The 21,885-nt window shown below is 38.7% G+C and overlaps 4 protein-coding genes across 4 annotated transcripts in view; 3 read left to right on the forward strand and 1 right to left on the reverse strand.

Annotated features, from left to right (window-relative positions):
* Positions 1-10,737, forward strand: part of LOC117782051 (ski oncogene) — a 98,215-nt gene extending 87,478 nt beyond the window's left edge. Inside the window, exon 2 of the mRNA XM_034618971.1 lies at positions 9,327-10,737. Coding sequence (XP_034474862.1) covers positions 9,327-10,583 — 1,257 coding nt within the window. The 3' untranslated portion in view covers positions 10,584-10,737. The remainder of the gene's footprint in view (positions 1-9,326) is intronic.
* On the forward strand, positions 10,650-21,885 carry LOC117779785. The gene is made up of 9 exons (XM_034616097.1): positions 10,650-10,700; positions 10,751-11,243; positions 11,337-11,811; positions 18,465-18,605; positions 18,742-18,910; positions 18,975-19,137; positions 20,590-20,723; positions 20,789-21,453; positions 21,512-21,885. Exons 1-9 carry the CDS (start codon positions 10,650-10,652, stop codon positions 21,774-21,776), a joined length of 2,556 nt encoding a protein of 851 aa, XP_034471988.1. The 3' UTR covers positions 21,777-21,885.
* On the reverse strand, positions 19,398-19,950 carry LOC117781366 (mitochondrial import inner membrane translocase subunit Tim13). Its single transcript, XM_034618114.1, has 2 exons — positions 19,694-19,950; positions 19,398-19,617 (listed from the first exon to the last, which is right to left on the reverse strand). The coding sequence occupies exons 1-2, from the start codon at positions 19,847-19,849 to the stop codon at positions 19,519-19,521; spliced, it is 255 nt and encodes an 84-aa protein (XP_034474005.1). The 5' UTR covers positions 19,850-19,950; the 3' UTR covers positions 19,398-19,518.
* LOC117781365 (probable small nuclear ribonucleoprotein E) lies at positions 19,995-20,444 on the forward strand. The gene has a single exon (XM_034618113.1). The coding sequence runs from the start codon at positions 20,100-20,102 to the stop codon at positions 20,382-20,384; it is 285 nt and encodes a 94-aa protein (XP_034474004.1). The 5' UTR covers positions 19,995-20,099; the 3' UTR covers positions 20,385-20,444.

A 21,885-nucleotide genomic window follows, 5' to 3' on the forward strand; every position in this document is an offset into this window, starting at 1 on the left:
TACAGCTCACAACCAGCAAACAGTTGTTGTTGCAACGCCAAGTGGCAAGCAGCAATGTTGGTGCTGATGGTGCTGATGGTGCTGATCGGGTCAAGTGGTCAACTGTGGTGCGTTTCGAGTCGAACAATGAAAATGCTAAATGCCAAACACCTTCAAGAGCAGCTCGCATGTCTTCAGGCTCCGAAACAAACTGACAGTTTGACAAACACTGCTAGTTCTCTAAAGCTTCCTGTTGTCTCTCCCCTACCTTCTCCTCTCCTTCTCTCTCTCCCTCTCTATTACTCTCTCTCTCTCTCTCGCTCGACCTCTCTCTCTGTCAGTCAAGTGCGTCTCACATATTCTGACAACTTTGACTTAGTCAAAACTCAAGAATCTATAGAATTTATCTTACTACACTCGTAAAAAATATTACTTTCAACAAAATAATCGCCCCAACAGTTAGAAAACTGTTTAGATATTATAAATATTTTTCTTAATTTAAAAAAAGCTGCTCTTAAACGTTATTTGTAGAGATCTCAATTGAACTCACCTTTATTTTGAAATCGCCTTAATAGTTAGAAAACGGCTTAATAGTTAGAAAACGTTTAGATATAGAAATAATTTTCTAAATTAAAGAAAACTACCTTTTTTTGGTTTGGTTTTGGTTTTGGGTTTTGTAGAGATTTTAATTTAAATCGCCATAATAGCTAGAAAACTATTTAGATATTAAAAATATTTTTCTTAATTTATAAAAAGCTACCCTAAAAAGAATTTGTAGAGATTTATTTTTGAAATTGCAAATGCCTTTATTTTAAAGTTCCCATATTGTACTTCAATTTTTTATTTTTAAATTTTAGTGAAAAGCGTATTTTTTGGGAATACGCTTTAGAGGACAAATCTAATGAAATTTCTGTATCTCAGATCAAAATTTGGGTTTTTTTTTGAGTGTCCAGTACTCTACATACTGTATGTATACCCAGTATAAAACTGCTATTCAAAGCTACACACAACTGACATTTCGGGCTGTCGGCATTTGCGCCCCTCAGTCAGAAGGGGGGCGTGGCATAAAGTTAATCGCATGCGCTTGCATTCCCAACAGTTTCCCAAGAGAATTTCTCTAAATTTTGTGCTGTGCTTAAACTTTTTAATTTAAATGACATGACATGGTTGAGGCAACTGCCACAGCGGCAGATGGCGACGCCCCTGCCACTTTTGATGGGCAGTGGGCGTGGCGCCATATGCCATATGCTATATGCCAGTCTGATCTCTAGGCCAGGCCCCAAAGATTTTCATTGGGCCAAAAGAATAACAACTGTATCGAAGTTATCAAAGTTCGCTGTTTGCCTGGCCAATTTACCGTTTGAATCTTTTCTTTTCTGTGTTTCCCTCTCGAAAAATCATAAATTTTACTGGCCCAATTGTCGAGCCAATTATGCAGCAAACAAATGGCCCATAATGAAGCTGCAACCCAAGCTGGCCAAACTGACAAAGTCAACATTTATCTTGGCCATATACGTGAACAGGAACACAGTAAAAAAAAAAAAGGAAACGAAGGAAAAAAATAAAAATAAATAATAAAGGAGTAGAGCACTCTACATGTCTTCGAAATGCCAACTAAAATATGCCAGACGCAGAAATACCCTAAACATTTTTAATTTTTATGGAAAATAATTGAATGCTTATTTAAAATTTGTATAATTACAAAATTATAATAGTTCTTTTCTTAAGTGATATAATTCAATTGAAGTAATTTTAAATTTGGAACCTTTAACTAAAATATGCAAATTAAATATATCATGAAAAGTGTTTAAATAATAAACAGAACTCTATGAATTTAAGTGAAACAAGTACTCACTTAACACAAAGCAGGTATACCTTTTATTTTAGGGTATATTAAGTACAATGTTGCGACTGCCACAAATAAATTGTGAAGCCTGATCGCCTAGGCGGCTACTTTTCTTGGGTAGCGGACAATGTGGCCAGCCTTAATTGCCATGTTGCGGCAACATGTTGCCGATCAATAAAAGCCACAATCGCAGTGGCAGTGGCAGCGGCAGCGGCAGTGGCAGTGTTATTGGCAGTGGCCCATCAAAGCCATGACCAATGGTAATGACAATGCAGTTCTGAAGCCCAAGAGCAGAAATGCCTGATACCAAAGTCGATGGCAATGCCGAGCTTGAATCCATGATTAATGACAATAAATTTTGATTTTTAGTAAAGCCAAACGAAGAGCTACGAGATATTGTTGCAACAAACAACATTGGGGCACACAAAGGAGTCGCTTGATTAGCACAGCAGCTGAAGAACAACGAAGGTAGAGATTGTGCGGAGAGGGGGAGAAAGGGCAAGTTGGATAAATGCGAACAGTCATAAATTTCAAAAATATTGCGCGGCAGCTTGTCATAAAAAATTGCAATGCGGCTGCAATTTGTTTGTTGCTTTTGTTGTTGCAGCAGCGCGGCAAAGATTAACATAAAGTCAAAGAGTGGGGAGGTGGATGGGTGGTTAGGTGAATAGGTGGAGAGGGAAAGGTAGACGCATGCAACCCTTGCAACGCTTTGAAACTCTGTTGCGGCTGCGCATTGTCTGACTGACGGTCATCATTCAAAACGTCGCACGCTAATTGGACACTAAAATTGCCCAGCTTGTGGATAGCGGGGGCAGCAAACTAGACGGGCGGAGTGGCAATGGAAAGCAGGGGAATCCCCACCTCCAGCTGCAACCTCAGGGCAATGATTTAGTGCGCAACACATTAGTGTTTTATTTATTTTACGCGCGGTTTCAATTTCATTTTGTTTGCCGCTGCAGCAGCTTAACAGTTTCCCCGGCCCCTCCCCCCGTTGCTCTCTCTACCTGTTGCCTGCTCATTAATTATGCAGTGACTTCAAAACATAAACAACAATGCAGCCAGCGAGCCATAGAATGGCCGGCAATGGAATTTGTTTTCAACTTCATTAAAGTTGATTTAAATATTTTTCTAAATGCGTTCGCCAACGAAGCATTTTATCCCTACCCTTTTCCCCTCTCTCTTTTGTATTTACTACCTCGTCTTCGGAATTTCTTCGTTGCCTTACAGTTATAGTTTAATTGAGATTAGTTTTTTATAGTTTTATTACGCTCTCATTTCGCTCTGCTCTATAATTAAATCAGCCATTATTCTAGGCATTTGGATAAGGATGGTTGAGACACTACGTAAAATTTACTAATTATGATCTAATGAGAATGTGAAAACAAGAGTCTCATTTCACAATTCACAAAGGTGCCATAAAGAATTTAATGATATTCCAATTTAAAGTAGCACCAGGAAATAGTTAAAATATACAAAACACACAAAAAAAGCGTAATAAACCTAATAAGAAGTGAGCGAATAAAAGAATCTGCATTGAACAAAAACTGAATAAATCCGAGAAGAAATGAAGATAAAAAAAGAAAATTGACAACAGAAGATATAGAGAAAGAAGAATGCAAGTTTTGTAAAATGTATTATGTTTTTAATGTTTAAGTCGCGAGCTTTCAATTTAATTATGTAATATATGAATATGAATGTAAATTTAAATTTCATTGTAGATAGACAAAAATCTAATATATTTCCGAAATATAAATAAAACTTATGTTTCCAGAAATAAATTCAAAAGTATCTAAAAATGTTTCTTAAAAATTAAATTTTTGCATCACAATTGAAAAACAATAGAAAAAGTTCTTTAATATTCTTAGAATAATTGTTTTCCCAATAAATAAGTTTAGCTATGTAAGTTCCCAAAAATCGATATTACTAAAACGTTAAGCTTACTTGATCCAAAATTTGATGTGGTAAACTATAAAAAGAACTCTCATATGACTTTCAGATTCTTTGCAGAATTCGTTTTGTTTATTTTTTAGACAATATAAGAAACACTTTACATGGTATTTTATAGTCATGATCGGAGCTTTTGTCTGTCTTTACTTTGGATTTTTTTGACTGGCTTCCCCTCTTGCTGCCTCTCTCTCTCTCTCAGACTCTTTACATGTCTCTGTCTCACTTACTGGCTGCTTGCATCGACAAGATCAGCAACAACAACACGAATTAAAATTGTAAATGTCGCGACTTCTTGGGGATGGCAATGTCGATTCGACTGGCAAACAAGTTTACGGCCCGCGCCAGACACAGACAGCTGAGGGGAGGGAGATGTAGTGGGTTACAGGGGGGGGGAAACAGACTAAAAATGGACGCCAAGAAATGCAGATGAAGCTGACAGCAGCAGTTGACTGTGACTCTCTGTGACTCTGACTTTGTGAGAGTGTATGTATGTGTGTGTGTGTCTCTGATAGCTAAGTTGCATATGGGTCGCTGCTCCATTTCCATGGAGCCACATCCTCATCAATTGGCAAGCAGCGGGACAACAACTTGCGACAATGTCGATCCATGAAGCGATCCCTGCCTGCATAATTGCCAGTCTAAATCAATGGCAATTTCTTGTTGTTTTTGTTGTTGTTGTTGCTGTTGCCAAGCCCCGCTTGCTGGCAAACATGAGTGTGTGTGTGTGTGTGGGGATGAAGCTTCATTGTCAACGCCATCGTTGACTTCATCTGCAACCCGTCTTTCCGACTCTCCTCTTCCATCTCGGGTCTCCCATCTGCCGTCGTCAATATTTGCCATGATCTTATCGTCAACTAAAGTCATGTCGCCTGCCAAGGCTGTGGTTGTTGCTGTTGTTGTTGCTGTTGTTGTTGCTGTTGTTGTTGCTGTTGCTCAGTTGTTTGGTGTCTCATCTGGTTGCAGTCGCCACTTGGGCGCAATTATTTTATTTTTTTACACTTGCAATTGGGGGCAACACAACTTGCTCATCACCTTGGTTAAGGTGTGTCTCAGCTTATTCAAAATACGACTTAAAACTCTCGAATTAACTAAAACTTCAAAGCCGACTAAGCGCATAAATTCATGTGTCTAATTAAATCTTAAATCTTATTAAACTTCATTTATAGTGGCAATGCATAATTAAATAATAATAATATAAAAGTATATGGATAAAGTAATGGGATCGTGTTATAGATTACAATATTTCTTGGGATTTTTTGATTAAAATTTATTGAATAAATTTTAATTACTTGCCATAAAACTCATTGTTAAAGTTATAAGTGAAAACTTTCATGAAAAGTGAGAAAATTTAACATTACAAATTGAAATAGAAAATGAATTTATTCTTATGTCAATATAGGCCATGTTAATCAGGCACTGAACTCAACTATACAATATTTTTACCTTTTCCTTATTTCATTTATATTCATACAAATCATAAATATTATGTTTGGTTTCAAATCGATCTCCTTATATATCTGTACACTTTATTAATTTAAACCCAAATTATTTGGGTAAGTTCTATAAAATAATTAAAGACCCAAAAATAATCAACGGTGTTTCTGTAACTTATTTTAATGGTTTACAAAAGTAAACCAATGATTAATTTAAATATTAAATTTATTGAAAAAATGTTATTAAATAATAATGACTAGTGTTATTGTGTAGCTTAAGTGTTTTTTCTTTGAGCTCTTCTCTTTTAAACAAAATTTTAGATTTCGATCTTTACACTTTGTTTGATCAACGATCAGTTTCGTTTGTAGAGTATTCAAGTTTCGATCTGGCAGCTTTTGCGCTGTTCTGTCTGCTGCACATCATCTTTGAGTGTTGAGTTATGGCAAAAGACCTTGGACTTAAACAGAAGAAGAAGCAGCAGCAGAGGCAGAGCCAGAGCCAACTGCAGCAGTAGCAACAGCAACAGCATTGACTGTACCCTGATCAGCACCCGCACCCGATCTTAAGAGCTCCCCCGCTACCCCTTTTCCACTCCCCACTCCTTCACGGTTTCTTCTTTAGTCTTTGGCAATTTGTCACTGCGCCGTCAGCGAGACGACGAGAAGCGTACGCCAAAGACTCGAGGGTATCGGTAGCTTTTCTGCCGGCAGCATTGAGTTCACCCCTTCCCCTACTTCCCCTCCCCCCTCACTCCCTCCCTCCCTTATTCCAGTAGTGCTGTGGCAGACTGGCAACTGCTTTTGCCTCAATCTCTGGCTGCCATCTGCGTACAGTTAAAAAAACCGACGGCGTCTTCTGCTCCTGCTGCGATGGCCAAGCCAATGGCGATTGGGAAACTATGGACTGGTGACTGTGGACTGGTGGCTGTGGACTGGTGACTGCAGCTTGGAGACTGGCGCTCCTTCGACGACTTCTTTATGGCTCTTGATTTTTATGATTTTGCTGTTTAATGGTTCATTTGTGTGCTGCTCGCTTTTTCCGTCTTCCTCTCCTCTTTCTAGATCTCTCTCTCTCCCTCTCTCTCTCTGTCTCGTTCTCTGTCTTCCAGTGGCAGTGTCTGTGTGACTGGCTTCCAGTTTTGTTATCGCCGCATCTATATCTTTAGCTTTTGTCTTCTACTACTCCCCACAAATCCCCCCATAACAGCCACAACCTCTTCCCATTACGACTCCTTATTTACCAACATCGTCGCCAGCTTGGCTTAAGTGTGTGTGTGTGTGTGTGGTGTGTGCCACTCTGGTCTACTGCCTCCTGCCTCCTGTCTCCAGTCTACTCCTTCCTCCTCCATCCTCCAGCTGCTGCTGCTTTGCTTGGGTTAATCTCTGTTCAACATTTTTGAGCATAACGCAGTCCAGTCGCCGCTGCGTCGCCAGCTATGTTTTGGCCAACTTGTTTACCCATCGTTTTGGCCAAGTTACGGGCAAGCGTTCAGTTAACTGCATTGTTTGTTTGCTTCTTGTTGTTTGCATTGTTAGTGCGCGGTTTCTTTTTTCCCCTTTCCCCCCTTTTTTTTCTACCATTTTTTTCATGCTTCTGTTTTGACTCTGCTGATCAGCAAATTTATGTTGCATACTTTGTGGCTATACAGCTTATGGGTTATTTTTGTGTTTGGGAAAATTTTAACTGCGGTCATAACTTGTAGTTGTAAAGTGCTCAATAAATTCTAAGCAATTAAGGTTATACCATTTGAAAGAGATTTAGGTCTCTAGTTCGTTAGTATGATTCAAATTTTGTTGTTCAGATTAAACATAATTATTTAACAAACTTTATCGTGATACTGCTTAAATAGTATTTGCCAAAATTATATAAACAAAATGGAAAATAATAAAGTAGTAAATGTGCATGTATCTTAAAACTATAATTAAATAAATAAAGTAATTTGATTATTATCAAAAATATATACATATTAAAATATGTTTGGATATCAACTGAAATAATTATTCCATACTAAGGAATAAGTATAAGTATACTAAGGAGCGCAAATATAAAAGAACAAATCAAATCAAATCATTTGGCTTTAAGTATTTGTTTTTCCCTACCCAAGATCTTCAGAGTATAAGTTTAATCTTAAAAGAACAAATCAAATCAAATCATTGGGTTTTCAGTATTTCTTTTTCCTTATCCAATCAGAGTTTGAGTTTAATCTTAAAAGAACAAATCAAATCAAATCATTTGGTTTTCAGCATTGCTTATTCCTTACCCAAGATCATCAGAGTATAAGTTTAATCTTAATCGAAACAGTGTGATAATCTCATAATTATCTTTTGTAAGCCCAACATACACTTTAACGTAACAATCAAGCAGGCCATGGTCACTTAAATTAGCATCGTTCATATCGAATGAATTTAATCGTTTTCTAAGCATACCTCCAATAACTTCACTGTTTGGCTATTCTAATGAGCTGAAGAAGCTAATGACACCTCATCAGCTTAACCAACGATTAGCTGCCTTGTAAATTTTATGGCCAAGAACTTCTTTACCTTGTTCTCCTTGAACTCCTTCCCTTGCTGAATCTCGCCGACAGTGGCTGTTTATTGGCATCTTTCAATGTCCATTTGCTGAACTGCCAGAGTGACACCTTCAGCAATGGGGCAACATCAAGGGGAGGATGGGGCTGAGAATGGGACTGAGGATGGGGTTGAGGCTGCAGAGATTTGCAGAGTTTGCAGTGGCGCCGCCTCCATTCAAAATCACTTGATGGCCCAGTCGTCGGGACCATAATTGGCCGCGGTGCCAATCATTTTAACAGCTAGGTAAACACGCAACCCAAAGCCAAGCCAAAGACCAGCCGAAAGGAAAGCAAACCGCAACCAAAACCAATGCCAAAGCCAAAAGCAAAAGCAAATCCAATGCCGAAGTCGAAAGCAGAACCAGTCGACGCCTTTTCATGTTCCATGTCTCCAGCAATGTCGCTGATGATAATGCAAAATATGCAGTCAAAGATGCTACCAGTTGTCAGACAGTGAGATACACTGAGAGAAAATCCATGGGCAGTGTGCAAAATACTGTTTCTTTTGAATACTTTTAATCAGGATTTTTATACAAAATTAACCTCCAAAAACTAAAAAGCTTTCTGTTTATATTTTGGAATAATAACAAAATTTTGTGTAAACAAACATAACCTCAATCTAAGAAATTCTATTAACAAATACCAATTTGCCAACTTTAAAAAAATGTGCATGGGTGAAACTGCTTAAGTTTTCCATCAGTCGATTTATTTAGTTTTGTATCATCTTATTTATTTTCAATTCTATGGTACATACATTTTTTGTAGAGAATTTTGAGTTTAAGTAACAAAACTTTTTCGTTCAGTGAAGTTTGCTGTCTGCTTGTCTCAATGACAATTGGCGCCATAACTGCGGGGCGTTTTAACTGCAGAGGAATCGAATGGATCGCAAGATGGGAGAATCGAAGGATCGGGTGGGATTGGGATGGTTGAAGGGGGTCGAGGTGTACATTGTGATCCTACCGGGCACTTGTTTGTTTATAATTAGCCACTTGAAAACGACGCTGGCGTCGCGATGCGACGGGCTGGCAATTCAAATTAATGGCAGAGGCTACTGGTTTTCCAGCATCTATTTTTATGGCCGATCAATTTTCTAATAACTGCACTGCACTACAGAGAATCGCAGAGCAACCACTAATGCTCTATAGTGTTGCCAGAGTTTAATATTCAAAATAAGCTAGATTTGAAACAGAAAATTGGCTTAAATTTGTAAATAAATATTGTTGCAAAAAATTAATCTATTTGAGTTAAGAAATTTAGAGTTACGATTAACGCATATATTTTTAATTTAAATTTAAATATTTTATAATTTAAATAATTAAAAGCAACGCAAACACATAGTTCCAAATCGAACAATATTTCATACAATTATATATTTTTTGAATTCAATTATTTGAATTTATTTATTTGTTAATTTAAAAAAACTACTTTATTAACTAAGTAAAATATAAATAAGTAAAATATAGACATGCTAGATCTAACAATCAATAAGCTAAGATGTCAACACTAACGCTCTTTTTCTTTTTCTGTTTCTTTCTCTTTCTTGTGCAGGCGGAAATGCTGATGGAGGATGTATTGCTGGGGCCTTTGGGTTTGGTGGCGCCTCCAGCACCGCCAGCATCGCATCAGACGCTGTCCGCGGGTTTGAAGCATCACCAGCATCAGCATCAGCATCATCACCATCAACGTGGTGCGGCTGGCGTTGGCGTTGCCGTCGCAGTTGCCCCTGTGGAGCTGTTGGACATTCCAAGCAAGAAGCACAAGGCACTGGACACCTATCATCCACATTTGGACATTCAAAGCTATCAGCTGTTGTACGCCCGTTGCATGCAGCAACAGCAGCAACAGCAGCAGCTGGAACTGGAGCGGGAACGGGAGCGTGGCAGGGAACGGGAACGTTTGGTGAGTCAGCAGCTGGCGAGCAGTGCGTTTCAGCCCTGGAGATCGGCAAAGCCACCGCCAGCTGCCATCCTGCATGCATACAATGCGTTATCCTCGCTGCCATATGCCTGCCAAGAGCCACCGGAACTGCAGAATCCCGAGCGTGTGGTGAGCAGCAAGGATCTGAATCGTTTCGAGCGCTCGTATCAGCCAAATGTGGCGCTGGCGCCGCGCAAGAGCATTCTGAGCAAGGAGCGGGAACGGGAGCGAGAGCGAGAGCGGGACAAGGAGCGCGAACTGGAGCGACAACGTCTCAGAGAGCAGGAGCAACAACGGGAGCTGCAGCTGCACATTAAACAGGAGCGAGCGACAACGCCGCCAGCTGGCTTGGAGCCACACAACGGTGGCAGCAACCACAGCAACCACAGCAATCACAGCAACCACAGCAGCAGCAGCAGTAACCACAGTAACCACAGCAACCACAGCAACCATAGTAATCATAGCAACCATAGCAACAGCTCAACAGCAGCTCACCTATGCCCAAACCCGCGCCCGCCCATCTGCCCGCGCCACCACCGCCCCCGCCCAGCCATACCACGCCCACAGCAGCGCCGCCTGCAGCGCGCCACGTGCCACGCAGTCCCGCCGAGGAGTTCTCGGCGGGCAGCAATGAGATTACCTCCTCCACATCGCCGGTGCCAACGTCAACGTCAACGCCAGCGTCAAAGCCAACACCAACACCAACAGCAACAACAACGCCAACAGCAACAACAACAACAAAAGCGCACAACAACCACATTATTGCCACCGTTAATCAGCATGCTAAGTTGTTGCCCACCAGCAGCAATCACCACCACAGCAACAACAGCAACAACAACAACAATGCACACAGCGAACCAAGTCGCATTAGAATCAACAAGAATCTAATGATGAGCCAACAGCAACAACAGCAACAACAACAACAACATCATCCTGCAACAATAACAGCAACGAATGTGGCACTGCAACCACCGTTGCCACATCCACATCCACATCCACATCCAAGTGGTGTCTTTTACAAGACGCTAAGCTCAGCGGGTTATTCGCCCACGCAGTCTTCCAGCGGTGGCCTCAATCTAAGCACACACTCCTCCAATGTGGTCAGTTCACCTCATCCCAAGCAGCAGCAGCAACAGTTGCCGCTGCAGCAGCAACAATTGCCGCTGGCAACGCCGCTGCACAATGGCAATGGCATTGGCAATGTAAAACCACATCTGGGCAGTGAATTTGAGCTATCCACGGATACGGATGACGATAGTCTGAATGGCGAGCCGGACAGCAGCGCCATGTTGCCGCCGTGGGAGTTGGCGGTGGAGGCGTTACGGGACACACGGCCCAAGGATCGGGAGCGTGTGCTGCAACTGCTGCAGCGTCTGTTGCAGGAGAATCAACAGTATCGTTTTAACAATGTGCAGCTCAGCGATCTCTTCCAGAAGCAGGAGGCGCACATTGCCGAGCTGCGGGATCAGCTGCAGCGCTGTCGACGTCAACTGGAGGCGTTGGACAAACTGCGAGAGTTGCCATTAAAGCAAACGCAAACATTGTTGCGTGACGGGGAGGAGGATGACGATAACGACGAGGAAGAGCAGGAGGAGATGGAGGAAGAGGAGGAGGAGTTATTGCTGACTGCTTCACCCGAAGCGGATAGCAATGAGACGCTAACGCAGGATCAGGCCAACAACAATAATCACAACAACCACAACAACAATAACAATTGCGAGTCAATGCTGAAGACGCAGGCAAATGGTGTAAGACGCAGTCCCACGCCTCTCAAGGATGAGGACGAGCAGGAACACGAGGAGGAGGAGGAGGAGGAGGCACAACAGCCAGCCAGCAAGCGTTTAAAGCTGCAGGAGAAAGAGGAGCAGGAGGAGGAGAACAGCAGTGACAGCAGCAAGGACAAGTCTGAGCAACAACAACAGAATGGACACGCCAAGTGCCCAAGTTCAAGTCCAAGTCACAGCGATGAGGAAGAGGAGCAGGATGAAGAGGAGGAGGAACTGGATGATGAGCTGGACATGAGAACGGCGCAGGCGCCGCACAGCAGCGCATTGGCAACGCCGCCCACCGCGACCACGCCCATTTCACCAGATTCGGCAGCAACAGCTGGACAATTGTTCGACAGCAGCAACAGCAGCGATGCATCATCCATGAAGAAGGCACAATTCTCCGCCTGCCAAGCGCTGGCCAAGATTACCAGCAACAATATCAACAACAACAACAGCGAGGAAACTGAAGCAGACGGGGAGGAGGATGAAGAAGCGGAAGCGGAGGATGAAGAGGAGAATGAGCGACAAAGGCAACTGGATGATGACTCCGATGATGACGAGATGCCGCTGCAGCAGCGACAGCAACAACAGCAACAGCAGCAGCAACAGCAGAGACGCCAGCGACGTGACACATCAGCAGCAGTAACAGCGAAAGCGACGCCGGCAGAGATGCCAACAGCAGCGCCCGTTTTAATGGCGACAAAGGCGAGCAAAAAACAAACTCCGCCAACGCCGCCGACGTCAATGATAACAACAACAACAGCAGCAACAACAACAGCGAACTGCGAATTACAAATTAAAAAGGAGACTGTCTAAATCACAGCTCCTCTCGCTCCCACTACCCCTACTCCTATACCTACCCCCGCCCACCCACAAAGCAGCCTTGATCGCATTGCAATTGACAGCTAGCCAAAATAGATCGTATAGTCTTCTCTTTCACACACACTCTGGAAACTACCTAAAAGTCTTGATATTTAGCTTTCAGCTTGCCCTCTCTCTCTAGCAAGAGAAACAAATTTTAAAAAAATGTATGCTCAACGCTTAACGCACATTGAATACCCTTTGCTAATAGAAGACGGGTATACACGACTTGGCACTGTAGAAATATGTAAAAGGCGCCTTGTCGAGCTTTTCTTAACTTTTCTATAAACAATTTTTAGCTTGTTTTGATCTCACGTATAACACAAAATTTGTTAGGCTTCCAAAATCGCTGTTCTACATCTATTTATATTTCTACTTTCTATATATATGTATATATTTCGTATATACTTATTTTCTGAATTTCTTCAACTTTGCTGCAGAAATTATCAACATTGAAACCAAAGCTTTAAAATGAAACAAAAAGGGAGAAATATGAGATAACAAAAACAAACAAATTGATTTTGTAGGTATATTGAGAGACCACAATTTATGCGTGTGTTTTTTGAATTATTATTTTATAATTTACTCTAATTCTAATACGAATTCTAATGCTAATTCTAATTTCTAATTCTAATTAGTGAACATTTGTAATCCTTAAGTAAGCAACAACAACAACAAAAAACGAAAACTTCGAAGACATTTAAAAGAGATACTAACTTAAAGCGAGGCTTGCTAAATTTTAGCAAATTATTCAACTGAAAAAAAACGAATTTTTTTCTGATTCGTACATGGATTCTTATAGGTTTTTCAGGCGCGTCCGCCTGATCACTCAATTTATTCAAAACCCTCCCTATCCTCAAACTTTATTATTAATTATAATGCCTAATGTAATTTTTATTTTAGTTTAATTCTAACTTTAAGTTGGAAGCTAAACAGAAAGAGAAAGACCGAAGCCAGAGAGAAGAGGAAAGGAGATGAAAATACACACAAAATGAACCCACCACTGAGTAAATAACAAGATAAACAAAAACGAATTGCTAAAACAAATCTAAGATAACGTAATCATACTATAAATATTTTACAACACTGAAAAGTTGCAGCGTTAAATTGAACAAATTTATACAAAACAACTAAACAAATGAGCATTAATATGCATATATATCTGCTATATATACAAATGTATGCATATATTGCTAGTACGAGTAAGTGCAGAATTCTGGACTCATCTACAAACAAACAAACAAACATACATAATACATATAAACTACATTAATATTTATTGTAGCTCCTAATTGAACAATTTAATTAATTGTAGTTTTCTGTTTCACTTGTAAGCTTTGCTTTTTGTAGGCATTTAGTTAAATAGTTTATAAAAAACATAAAACAAAACAAAATGTAATGGAAATTTGAAAACATTGATGTAAGAAACAAACATAATGCTAAACTAGCTTATAGAAAACAATCTTTATTTTCTTTGTACCATGTGAATGGCAAATACTCGTAATTGAACTTTTGTAAATATCATTTTCGTCGATAAGCATGTGTGTATTGATATATATCGTTGTATCGACATCGTATACTCGTATTTATATATATAAATATAGTAACGTACTTTTGGATTTCGTTGCCAACATTTTGTGAATTATTGAATTTTATTCTTTGGAATACAAAAAAATAGAACTATGAAAAAGTAGTTGATGGTAGTTAGAAAACCCCAAGCCAAGAGCCAAGCGAAAACGCGCACAGATTTCAAAAATCTATAAACTTTTGTTAAACATATTTCATAAATTATTTATGCCGGTGTGTTTTGTACTTTCTAAAAGAAAGAGAAAAAGGTAACTCCCATTTCGTTTATCCTTTAAGTGATTTTCAAAATTCGCAAACATACTGCAAAACCAATAAAGAAAAACAACTGCAAACCAAAATTTAATTAGTCCTTAAGAGTCGCCAGCGAAAAATGTGTAAAATTGTATAAATTTATAATTAAACAACAAAAACCAATAAGAATTAAATAATATGTATATGTTTACATACATTTAAAGATTAACAAATTAAATTGTGAAAAAAAATTAAGCAAAAAAACATAAACGATTGTTATTCAAATTTAAAAAGTTATATAAATTATACGAAACAAAAAAAAAACAAACAAAAAACAAACAACCAACAAGAAAAAGCGATTTATTAAAAAAAAATTGCTATGCAAAAGTAAATAAAAATATAAAAAACAATATACAAATTGTATTGTACTTTAATTTTTGTCAATATTGTGTTTCATTTACGAAAATTTCTACCAACCCCAGAACCAGAACGAGAACAAAATTATACAATGAAAATATGATGAAAAACTAAGAATGAGAGTTGAATTTTCATTATAGCTAACTTACATATATGAAGGTTAATCAAAACGGTTTTCAGCAATTTTATATTAATGGCCAAATTTTACAAATGAAAATAGTTTATCACATCAGAACTAAAACAAAAGACGTACAGGATTGCAATTTTTGTATCATTTTTTTTTTGCTAATAACCCAAAGAGATATAAAATAAAACAATCATTTTATTAAACAAATAACAAATACAATTATTAACAAATTTTATAAAACCGCCTACTAAAGTTGCCCAAAGAACTTTACCCAGTTTAAGAAAAAATACAATATATATATATATAGATATATATGAAATCTGCTTATAAACAAAACGACTTGAAATTGTTACAATTTATTGAAATTTAAATGTGCAAAGGCTAAGCAACAACATATTAATGGCATTAGTTATTAACAAATAAGCTACATATACATAAATAACATAACATAATAATACAAAAACAAATCCGCGTCTTGTCAAATATTATTATGATTGTTATTTATTTATGTGACATTCAGAATGCAAATAAAATGTACAAATTGTGGAGCAAATTGGGTAGATTACGAATAAAGTAGTAGAAGAAAACGGTAAACGAAAACAACAAAACGGAAGTGAAATGCACCCACAAAGCGAAAAAAGTTTAATCAAATTAAACAGTTAATGGACAAAGCAAACAAATTTGACTTCAACGTTTCATATTTAAGTAGTGCAGAAACAAATAAAACATTTACAAAAGAAAAACAAACGAAATAAATTATTACATATGTAAAGTCAAGATTAAAAAAAAGAACAAAACAAACGGTAAATATTATGCATAATAAATATTTGAAAAATTAAAAATAGTCACTGTTTAATTCGCACATCCCATAGAGATTTTTACATTTAATAAGCTTTCGCATTTAATAAATATCTAATGGGATGCAAATTGTAATGTTTGCAGTCCGAAAGAATACAGTGTTGGAGAACGACAACCTCTTGTGTAATCCGTCCAGACGTCGGGACAGCTTAGCAGCTCAAAATTTTAATCTAACTATTTTCGCCACTGTTTTATTTTATTTTAATTTAATTATTTTAAATAGATCGCCGTTTGCAGTATTTGATTATTTTTATTTAAATGTCTGCTTGCATACTCTCAGCGCACTATGGTCCGGATGAAGATTTTTTAGGAATTAAGTCATTTTATAAACATGTTTAAAGTACCGATATTTTTATGGCGATGTATTCAAAACACATCAAGCTCAAATGTTGCATAACTAAAATCTTAACATTTCTCAACACTGTTCAGCAATCAGCTGTTGAACAGAGTTCATTTGAACAAAGAGCATATGCGCATTTTTAAGGTTAATTTGAATTGTCTTACAGCACGTACTTAAAAGCTTTATTAACAAAATTTATCATGGATTATATTCGTTGTGGTTTGTATTTTGTGTTTATATATCTGTGTTGCTTAAAATCAAAATGCTATACGTTGCCATCTGTAATTTTAAAACTAGCCTCGAAAAAAAATTTTTTTAATAAAATTTTATCTTTAATAAGATATAACTAATTTTGTCAGCACTTGTCAGCAATGTGACTATATGCATTTTGAAGATTGATCAATTCTAAAATTGTACTATTAAGCTCAAGTTGCGCATTTTTGCGCATTTTTCACAATTTCACTTTATTTCAGCTAATTTCACGCTATAAAATGCGTATTTGTTTAAAGTGTGCCGACAACACATGAGACAAAATGACCAAAATTATGATTTTTTGGCTTATTTTTATGGGCGCATTGGCTAAAATTACAAAAACTTGTGTTTACGTATTGAATAAATCATAAATCTTTACAATCGACATAAAATAAAAATTTCTAGTTTCATACAAAAAGTTAGTTCACGATCGATTTTAATAATTTGAACAATATGATATTATAAATGATAGTATTCCGATCTTGACATATGTTGGTCAGAAAGTCAGTAGCATAATATCACTTATATACGATCAGTTTGGTCAGATATTTTGGAAAAAAATGGCATTTTTATAAAAAAAATGACTTTTCGACTGATAATTTCTATTATTTCTATATGATTTAGTTGTCCGATTTGGATGAAATTTTGCCAACACGTTACGGGCATAGTAACACGCCTAACCTGTAAGTTAGGTCCTAATAGCTTGAAAAACAAAAAATTTAAATATTGCAGAATCGAAAATAAAGGCGGCACCACGCCCACTTTTCTAGGCCATTTGCGTATTTATATCATAGGCCCAATGCAAAAGACTAGACCAAAAAAACTTTATTCGTTCTCGAGTTATTAATTTATTCCTAAAAAATCTTCATCCGGACCATAGTGCAGCGGGCAAATGAACACAAAATATTTTATATTGTGTTGCATAGCTTTCAGCTGACAATTATATTATTTTAGCGGAGTCACAAACCTAGCCGGATTTTGGACTCTGTAAATTATTTGTAAGCTGCAGCCAGGGATAAAAATAAAGTGTTAAGTACATACTTTTAAGAGGTCAATAAGATCAATTATAAAATAATATTAAATCTAACCGGATAAAAAATCTATTTAAGATGGTGTAGCATGCTTTTCAGCTGATAATAGGATGAACTCAAGCGAAAGTAAATGGCTGTCAGGGATTCAAAAAAATTAATATTGAGTAGCATACTTTTAAGCTGGTAAAGAACAGAATTGCGACGGAGACTATCTATTAACAGATGTCGCCTTCAAATATATAGAAACTTCGCTGGAAGCCGGCTGTTGTCTCTCAAAAGATTCTCAAGTTCAACAGTTGATTAGTAGGTGGCGCTTAAAAATTTCCTTTGGAGTTTGCAAAAAATGCATGCAGCTAAATAATTATTTAAAAGTCGATTGTAAGAAAATAAAAATTAAGTAATTGCAAAATAATCCTAAACTTTGGCTAAGGAAAAACATGTAGAATGCCAGCATGCAATTAGTTTTGATAACAATTAAAAAATTTACCTTAAAGGGCTATATTATTATAATAAATACTCGTTACATAAAAATAAGTAAAAGGGCAGTATTTGTTGAAACGTATGTCACAGGGAAAAGGAGACACCTCCGACATCTTATTATTATTATTTATGCATGTCAGTTTCTATATGAAGTCAATTTTCGGAATACTAGTTCATTATTTTTCTTGCATATTAAATCCACTTCAGCCTTTCCGAACTGTATAATTTTATTTGATATGAATTGATAATATTAAGAAAGAAAGCAAAGGCCAAAGAGAAAACAGGCGAAAACAAAACTACAGAATCCGGTAAAAGAGGGAGAGGGCCAGGTTACCTGCCACAGTCTGTGTCTCAGACTGAGACGCGTCTTCTTCAGTCTCAAAGTACATGAGTGCCAGATAAACAGCCCGCAGAGTGTGCGCGTGAATGAAAAAGATCTGCTAAGAAATAGTTGCAGCAAACTAGTGAAAGATGTTCATATTTAAATAATTAATAAAATAACTTGTGTTTTTTCTTCAGTTAACTAGAAAATTGTGTTCAATTAAAGATCGAGAAATCAGAACAAAGTGCTGTTTAATTATTTTCCAGACTCTTTTATTAGTTTGTGGCGTGGGTTTTTGTGTGTTGCCTTAGCATTTTCAGAAAAACCGGTTCTACTCTCTTTGGCCACGCTCCCAAAACGAAACGATCTGATCCGAGCGGAACGTGGAAGTGAAAACATAAACAAAACAGAGAAAAATATTTGCACAAATTTACTGGGAGCAAAACAAATAAAAGAAAGATATATCCTGTAATGAGTACACGTGCACCACACAGTGACCCGGCTCTAGCTGGACTTCCACAACTTATTGAGGACCTTCAACGCTTGTGCGAAGATCAGGACAGCGCCGATGTAGTATTCATATGTGGCCGAGATGATGAGAAAATCTACGCACACCGAAGCATCCTGATGGCGCGGTAAGTTAATTGTCGCAAACTCGATCTGTAGCATTGCCCATTTACGCTGATCCACACCTGATACTGGAATGCATGGCATCAGCACGTGCTACTCATTCACTTGGATTACTTAATTAAGCATTGCTTTCAATTCTAGTTGCAAGAGCTTTAAGACCGCTAAACGTGGCGAAGTCTGTCGGATTCCCATTCCCGGCTGCACAGTTTCACCGGCTGCACCTGGATCTGGGACACCTACTGCAATTCGCTTGCCACATATTAATGCTGAATTGTTTCGACAGTTTATTCTATATGTCTATACTGCAAAGGTTGGTTTTACTGTTGGAATTTCTCTACTGTAACTTGTTACAAGCAATTTTTTTTTATTAACAGCTTATGCTGCAAGATTACCGCGTTTTCGAGATGTTAACATTGGCTCAAGATATGGGCGTGTTTGAATTACGCGCCGCTTGTGAAGATCACGTCATATCCACATTGTCTGTAGATAATGCTTGCACATTTTTGACTGCTGTCATGGATATCCATGAGAAAGCTGGTAAGTTGTATGCAATAAAGCTTACATAGACAAGTGAAACACAAATGTAAGATTATATTGTATTTAAGTTTCGCGCCTAATCGATTTTTTAATGCAGCACTTTTGCCATTCGGCTGTGCTCGTACTATAAGCATGCGATACCAAATATATCGATGGTTGCCTTAGCATACACAAAATCATCGATTACGTCAACTGTGTCGTCGATAAATTTGATATCTGTCTATCGTTTATACACGTTTTATTTATTAATCAAAACCTAATTTATGTATGAAAAATTTGTTTTAATGGATTTCTTTTTTAAGAACGGGTAGAACTAAATAGAACTAACTACAACGAGTAGTCAGAGGCGTCATTTCAGGCCGCAATGACTGCTCAAGTCGCTCACATATTCGACTGCTCACGTTGTAATCTCTGGCCATAAGTTCGGGAGATAAGGTTCCATGAATCCATGAAGCGATCCATACACAGGGACACACATTTCTATTAAAAATCAATCAGGATTCTACATTAACAAGTGTTCTGATTGTTAGAAAGAATTGTTGTATTCATGACATACCTGCTCAGATGCATCCAGTGATGTTCCGGGCTTGCCAACGCACTTTTTAAAGCACTTTGTGGTCATTTGTGTGAGCAATTCCTGGGCATTTGCAACGGCAATCTGTTGCTTCACCTGGTCCATTATTTCACCTTTATCAACGGTTCCGTGCGACATGATTTTTTGTTTATTTTGAGAAGAAAACTTTGTGACTTTTTTAACTTGGCACCTTCCTTCTGACGCAACCGGTCGACATCAACTATCGATATGAGCTAAACATGTAATCGGGTTTTTGTGCGCCTAACGATAGTATCGATAACAAGTCTTTTATAAATCGAAAAAGACGCCGGCTAAAGAAAAAAAAAATAGAAAACGTTTTAGCGAAAAATAATTAAACGAACGAGAAGTTGAATTATAAAACGGCAAAATGTCTTTCAAGGGCAACCCCAAGGTGCAAAAGGTGATGGTGCAGCCCATCAACCTGATCTTTCGATACCTGCAGAGTCGCTCGCGCGTCCAAGTGTGGCTCTTTGAGAACATTTCGCTGCGCATCGAGGGCCACATTGTTGGCTTCGACGAATACATGAACCTGGTGCTGGATGATGCCGAGGAAGTGTACGTAAAGACGCGCCAACGCAAGACTCTGGGTCGCATTATGCTCAAGGGAGACAACATAACGCTGATACAGAATGTTAACCCCTCCAAGGATTAATCTGCACTCCAACAACAACAACTGCCTCTACTAATTACATATGTATACATAAGGAATTTATTTGTAAACCGAAACCGAAAGCTAATCCAGAATAAAATGAAACAAATTTTATATGAAATTGACGACTTTTAATGGCAACAATCAATGACAGGTGAATCCTTTGCATTGCATATCCAACTAAAGTCCGCATAAATTCTCATTGCAGGTGCCAAATGTGCTGCTTCATTTATGGAACGATGCATCATCTATATTGGAGAGAATGCGGGGGAGTGTGTTAAGACCAATTCATTCCTCACGCTCACGAAGGAGGCGCTCATCAAAATCATTTCATCGGATTATGTAGGAACATCCACAGCATATCTGAATCTCACAATTACTTATACTCTTTCTTATTTGATATGCAGTTCTGTTTGGAGGAGGAAGAAGTCTGGCGCTGCGTGTTGGCCTGGGCCAAGTACCAGGCGGGTGTCACACAACCCACAGCCCATTGGACGGAGGAGGAACGCGCACGGGTCTGCCAGCACTTGAGCGGAGTAATGGGACATGTACGCTTGCTGCTCATCGATAGCCAGGTGTTTGCTGAAGAAGTGGAACCTACGGGTGCTGTGCCCATGGAACTTTCCCTGGAACGTTATCGATACGCCGCTTTGCATCCCAATAAGCTGGTGGACAACGACAAGCGCCTGCAGCCACGCCTCACGGTTAACATGTTCCCAGGCTCGCAAATCCTGCGCAACGACAAGCTGGCATTGCAGAGCATTCTCAATGGATGGTATGGAGTGCCGAAGCAGAGCTGGCGCTTAGTCTTTCGAGCCTCTACTCATGGCTATGGCTCCAGCTCCTTTCATCGCTATTGCGATGGAGTTGCACCCTGCATGATCATTGGCTTGGGAGCGCATGGCGAGATCAGCGGCGGCTTCACTGATGTGTCCTGGGCAAAGACCAGTCGCAAGGGCGGCTATTTACACTCGGAGCGCGCCTTTCTATTCATGCTGAATCCACCAAATGGCGAGCAACCGGTCAAATTTGATATTGTTAAGAAACCTTACGCGATTTGTTATCATCCAGAGTAAGTTCGGCTTGCTGTTTCCATGCATATTAATCATAATCCGTTGTACATCCAACAGTTGCGGTCCCATATTTGGCGCCGGTGCAGATTTGCTTATATCCAGCAACTGTAATGTGAATACGGACTCTTATTCAAACTTGCCACACTCCTACGATGGTCCAAGTGCCGCACATCTCACACTTTTTGGCGATTACAACTTTGCGATCAGCGATTACGAGGTTTACACTCTGGCAGCCACCCACAGCCACAGTCAAAACCAAAGCGGAACTGGGAATGGTCAACCACCAGGTGTGCCGAGCAAGACAAAGTATGATAGATACTAAGATACCCATTAAAGTCTTAAGATAGAATATAGATGTATGTAGACTCTACGCCAGCTCAACTCACAGCTGGCAATTAAATTCACTTCCTTAATAACAACGCACATTGTAA

Source organism: Drosophila innubila (assembly GCF_004354385.1).
Source record: "Drosophila innubila isolate TH190305 chromosome 2L unlocalized genomic scaffold, UK_Dinn_1.0 4_B_2L, whole genome shotgun sequence".
In the NCBI taxonomy this organism is placed as follows: domain Eukaryota; kingdom Metazoa; phylum Arthropoda; class Insecta; order Diptera; family Drosophilidae; genus Drosophila; species Drosophila innubila.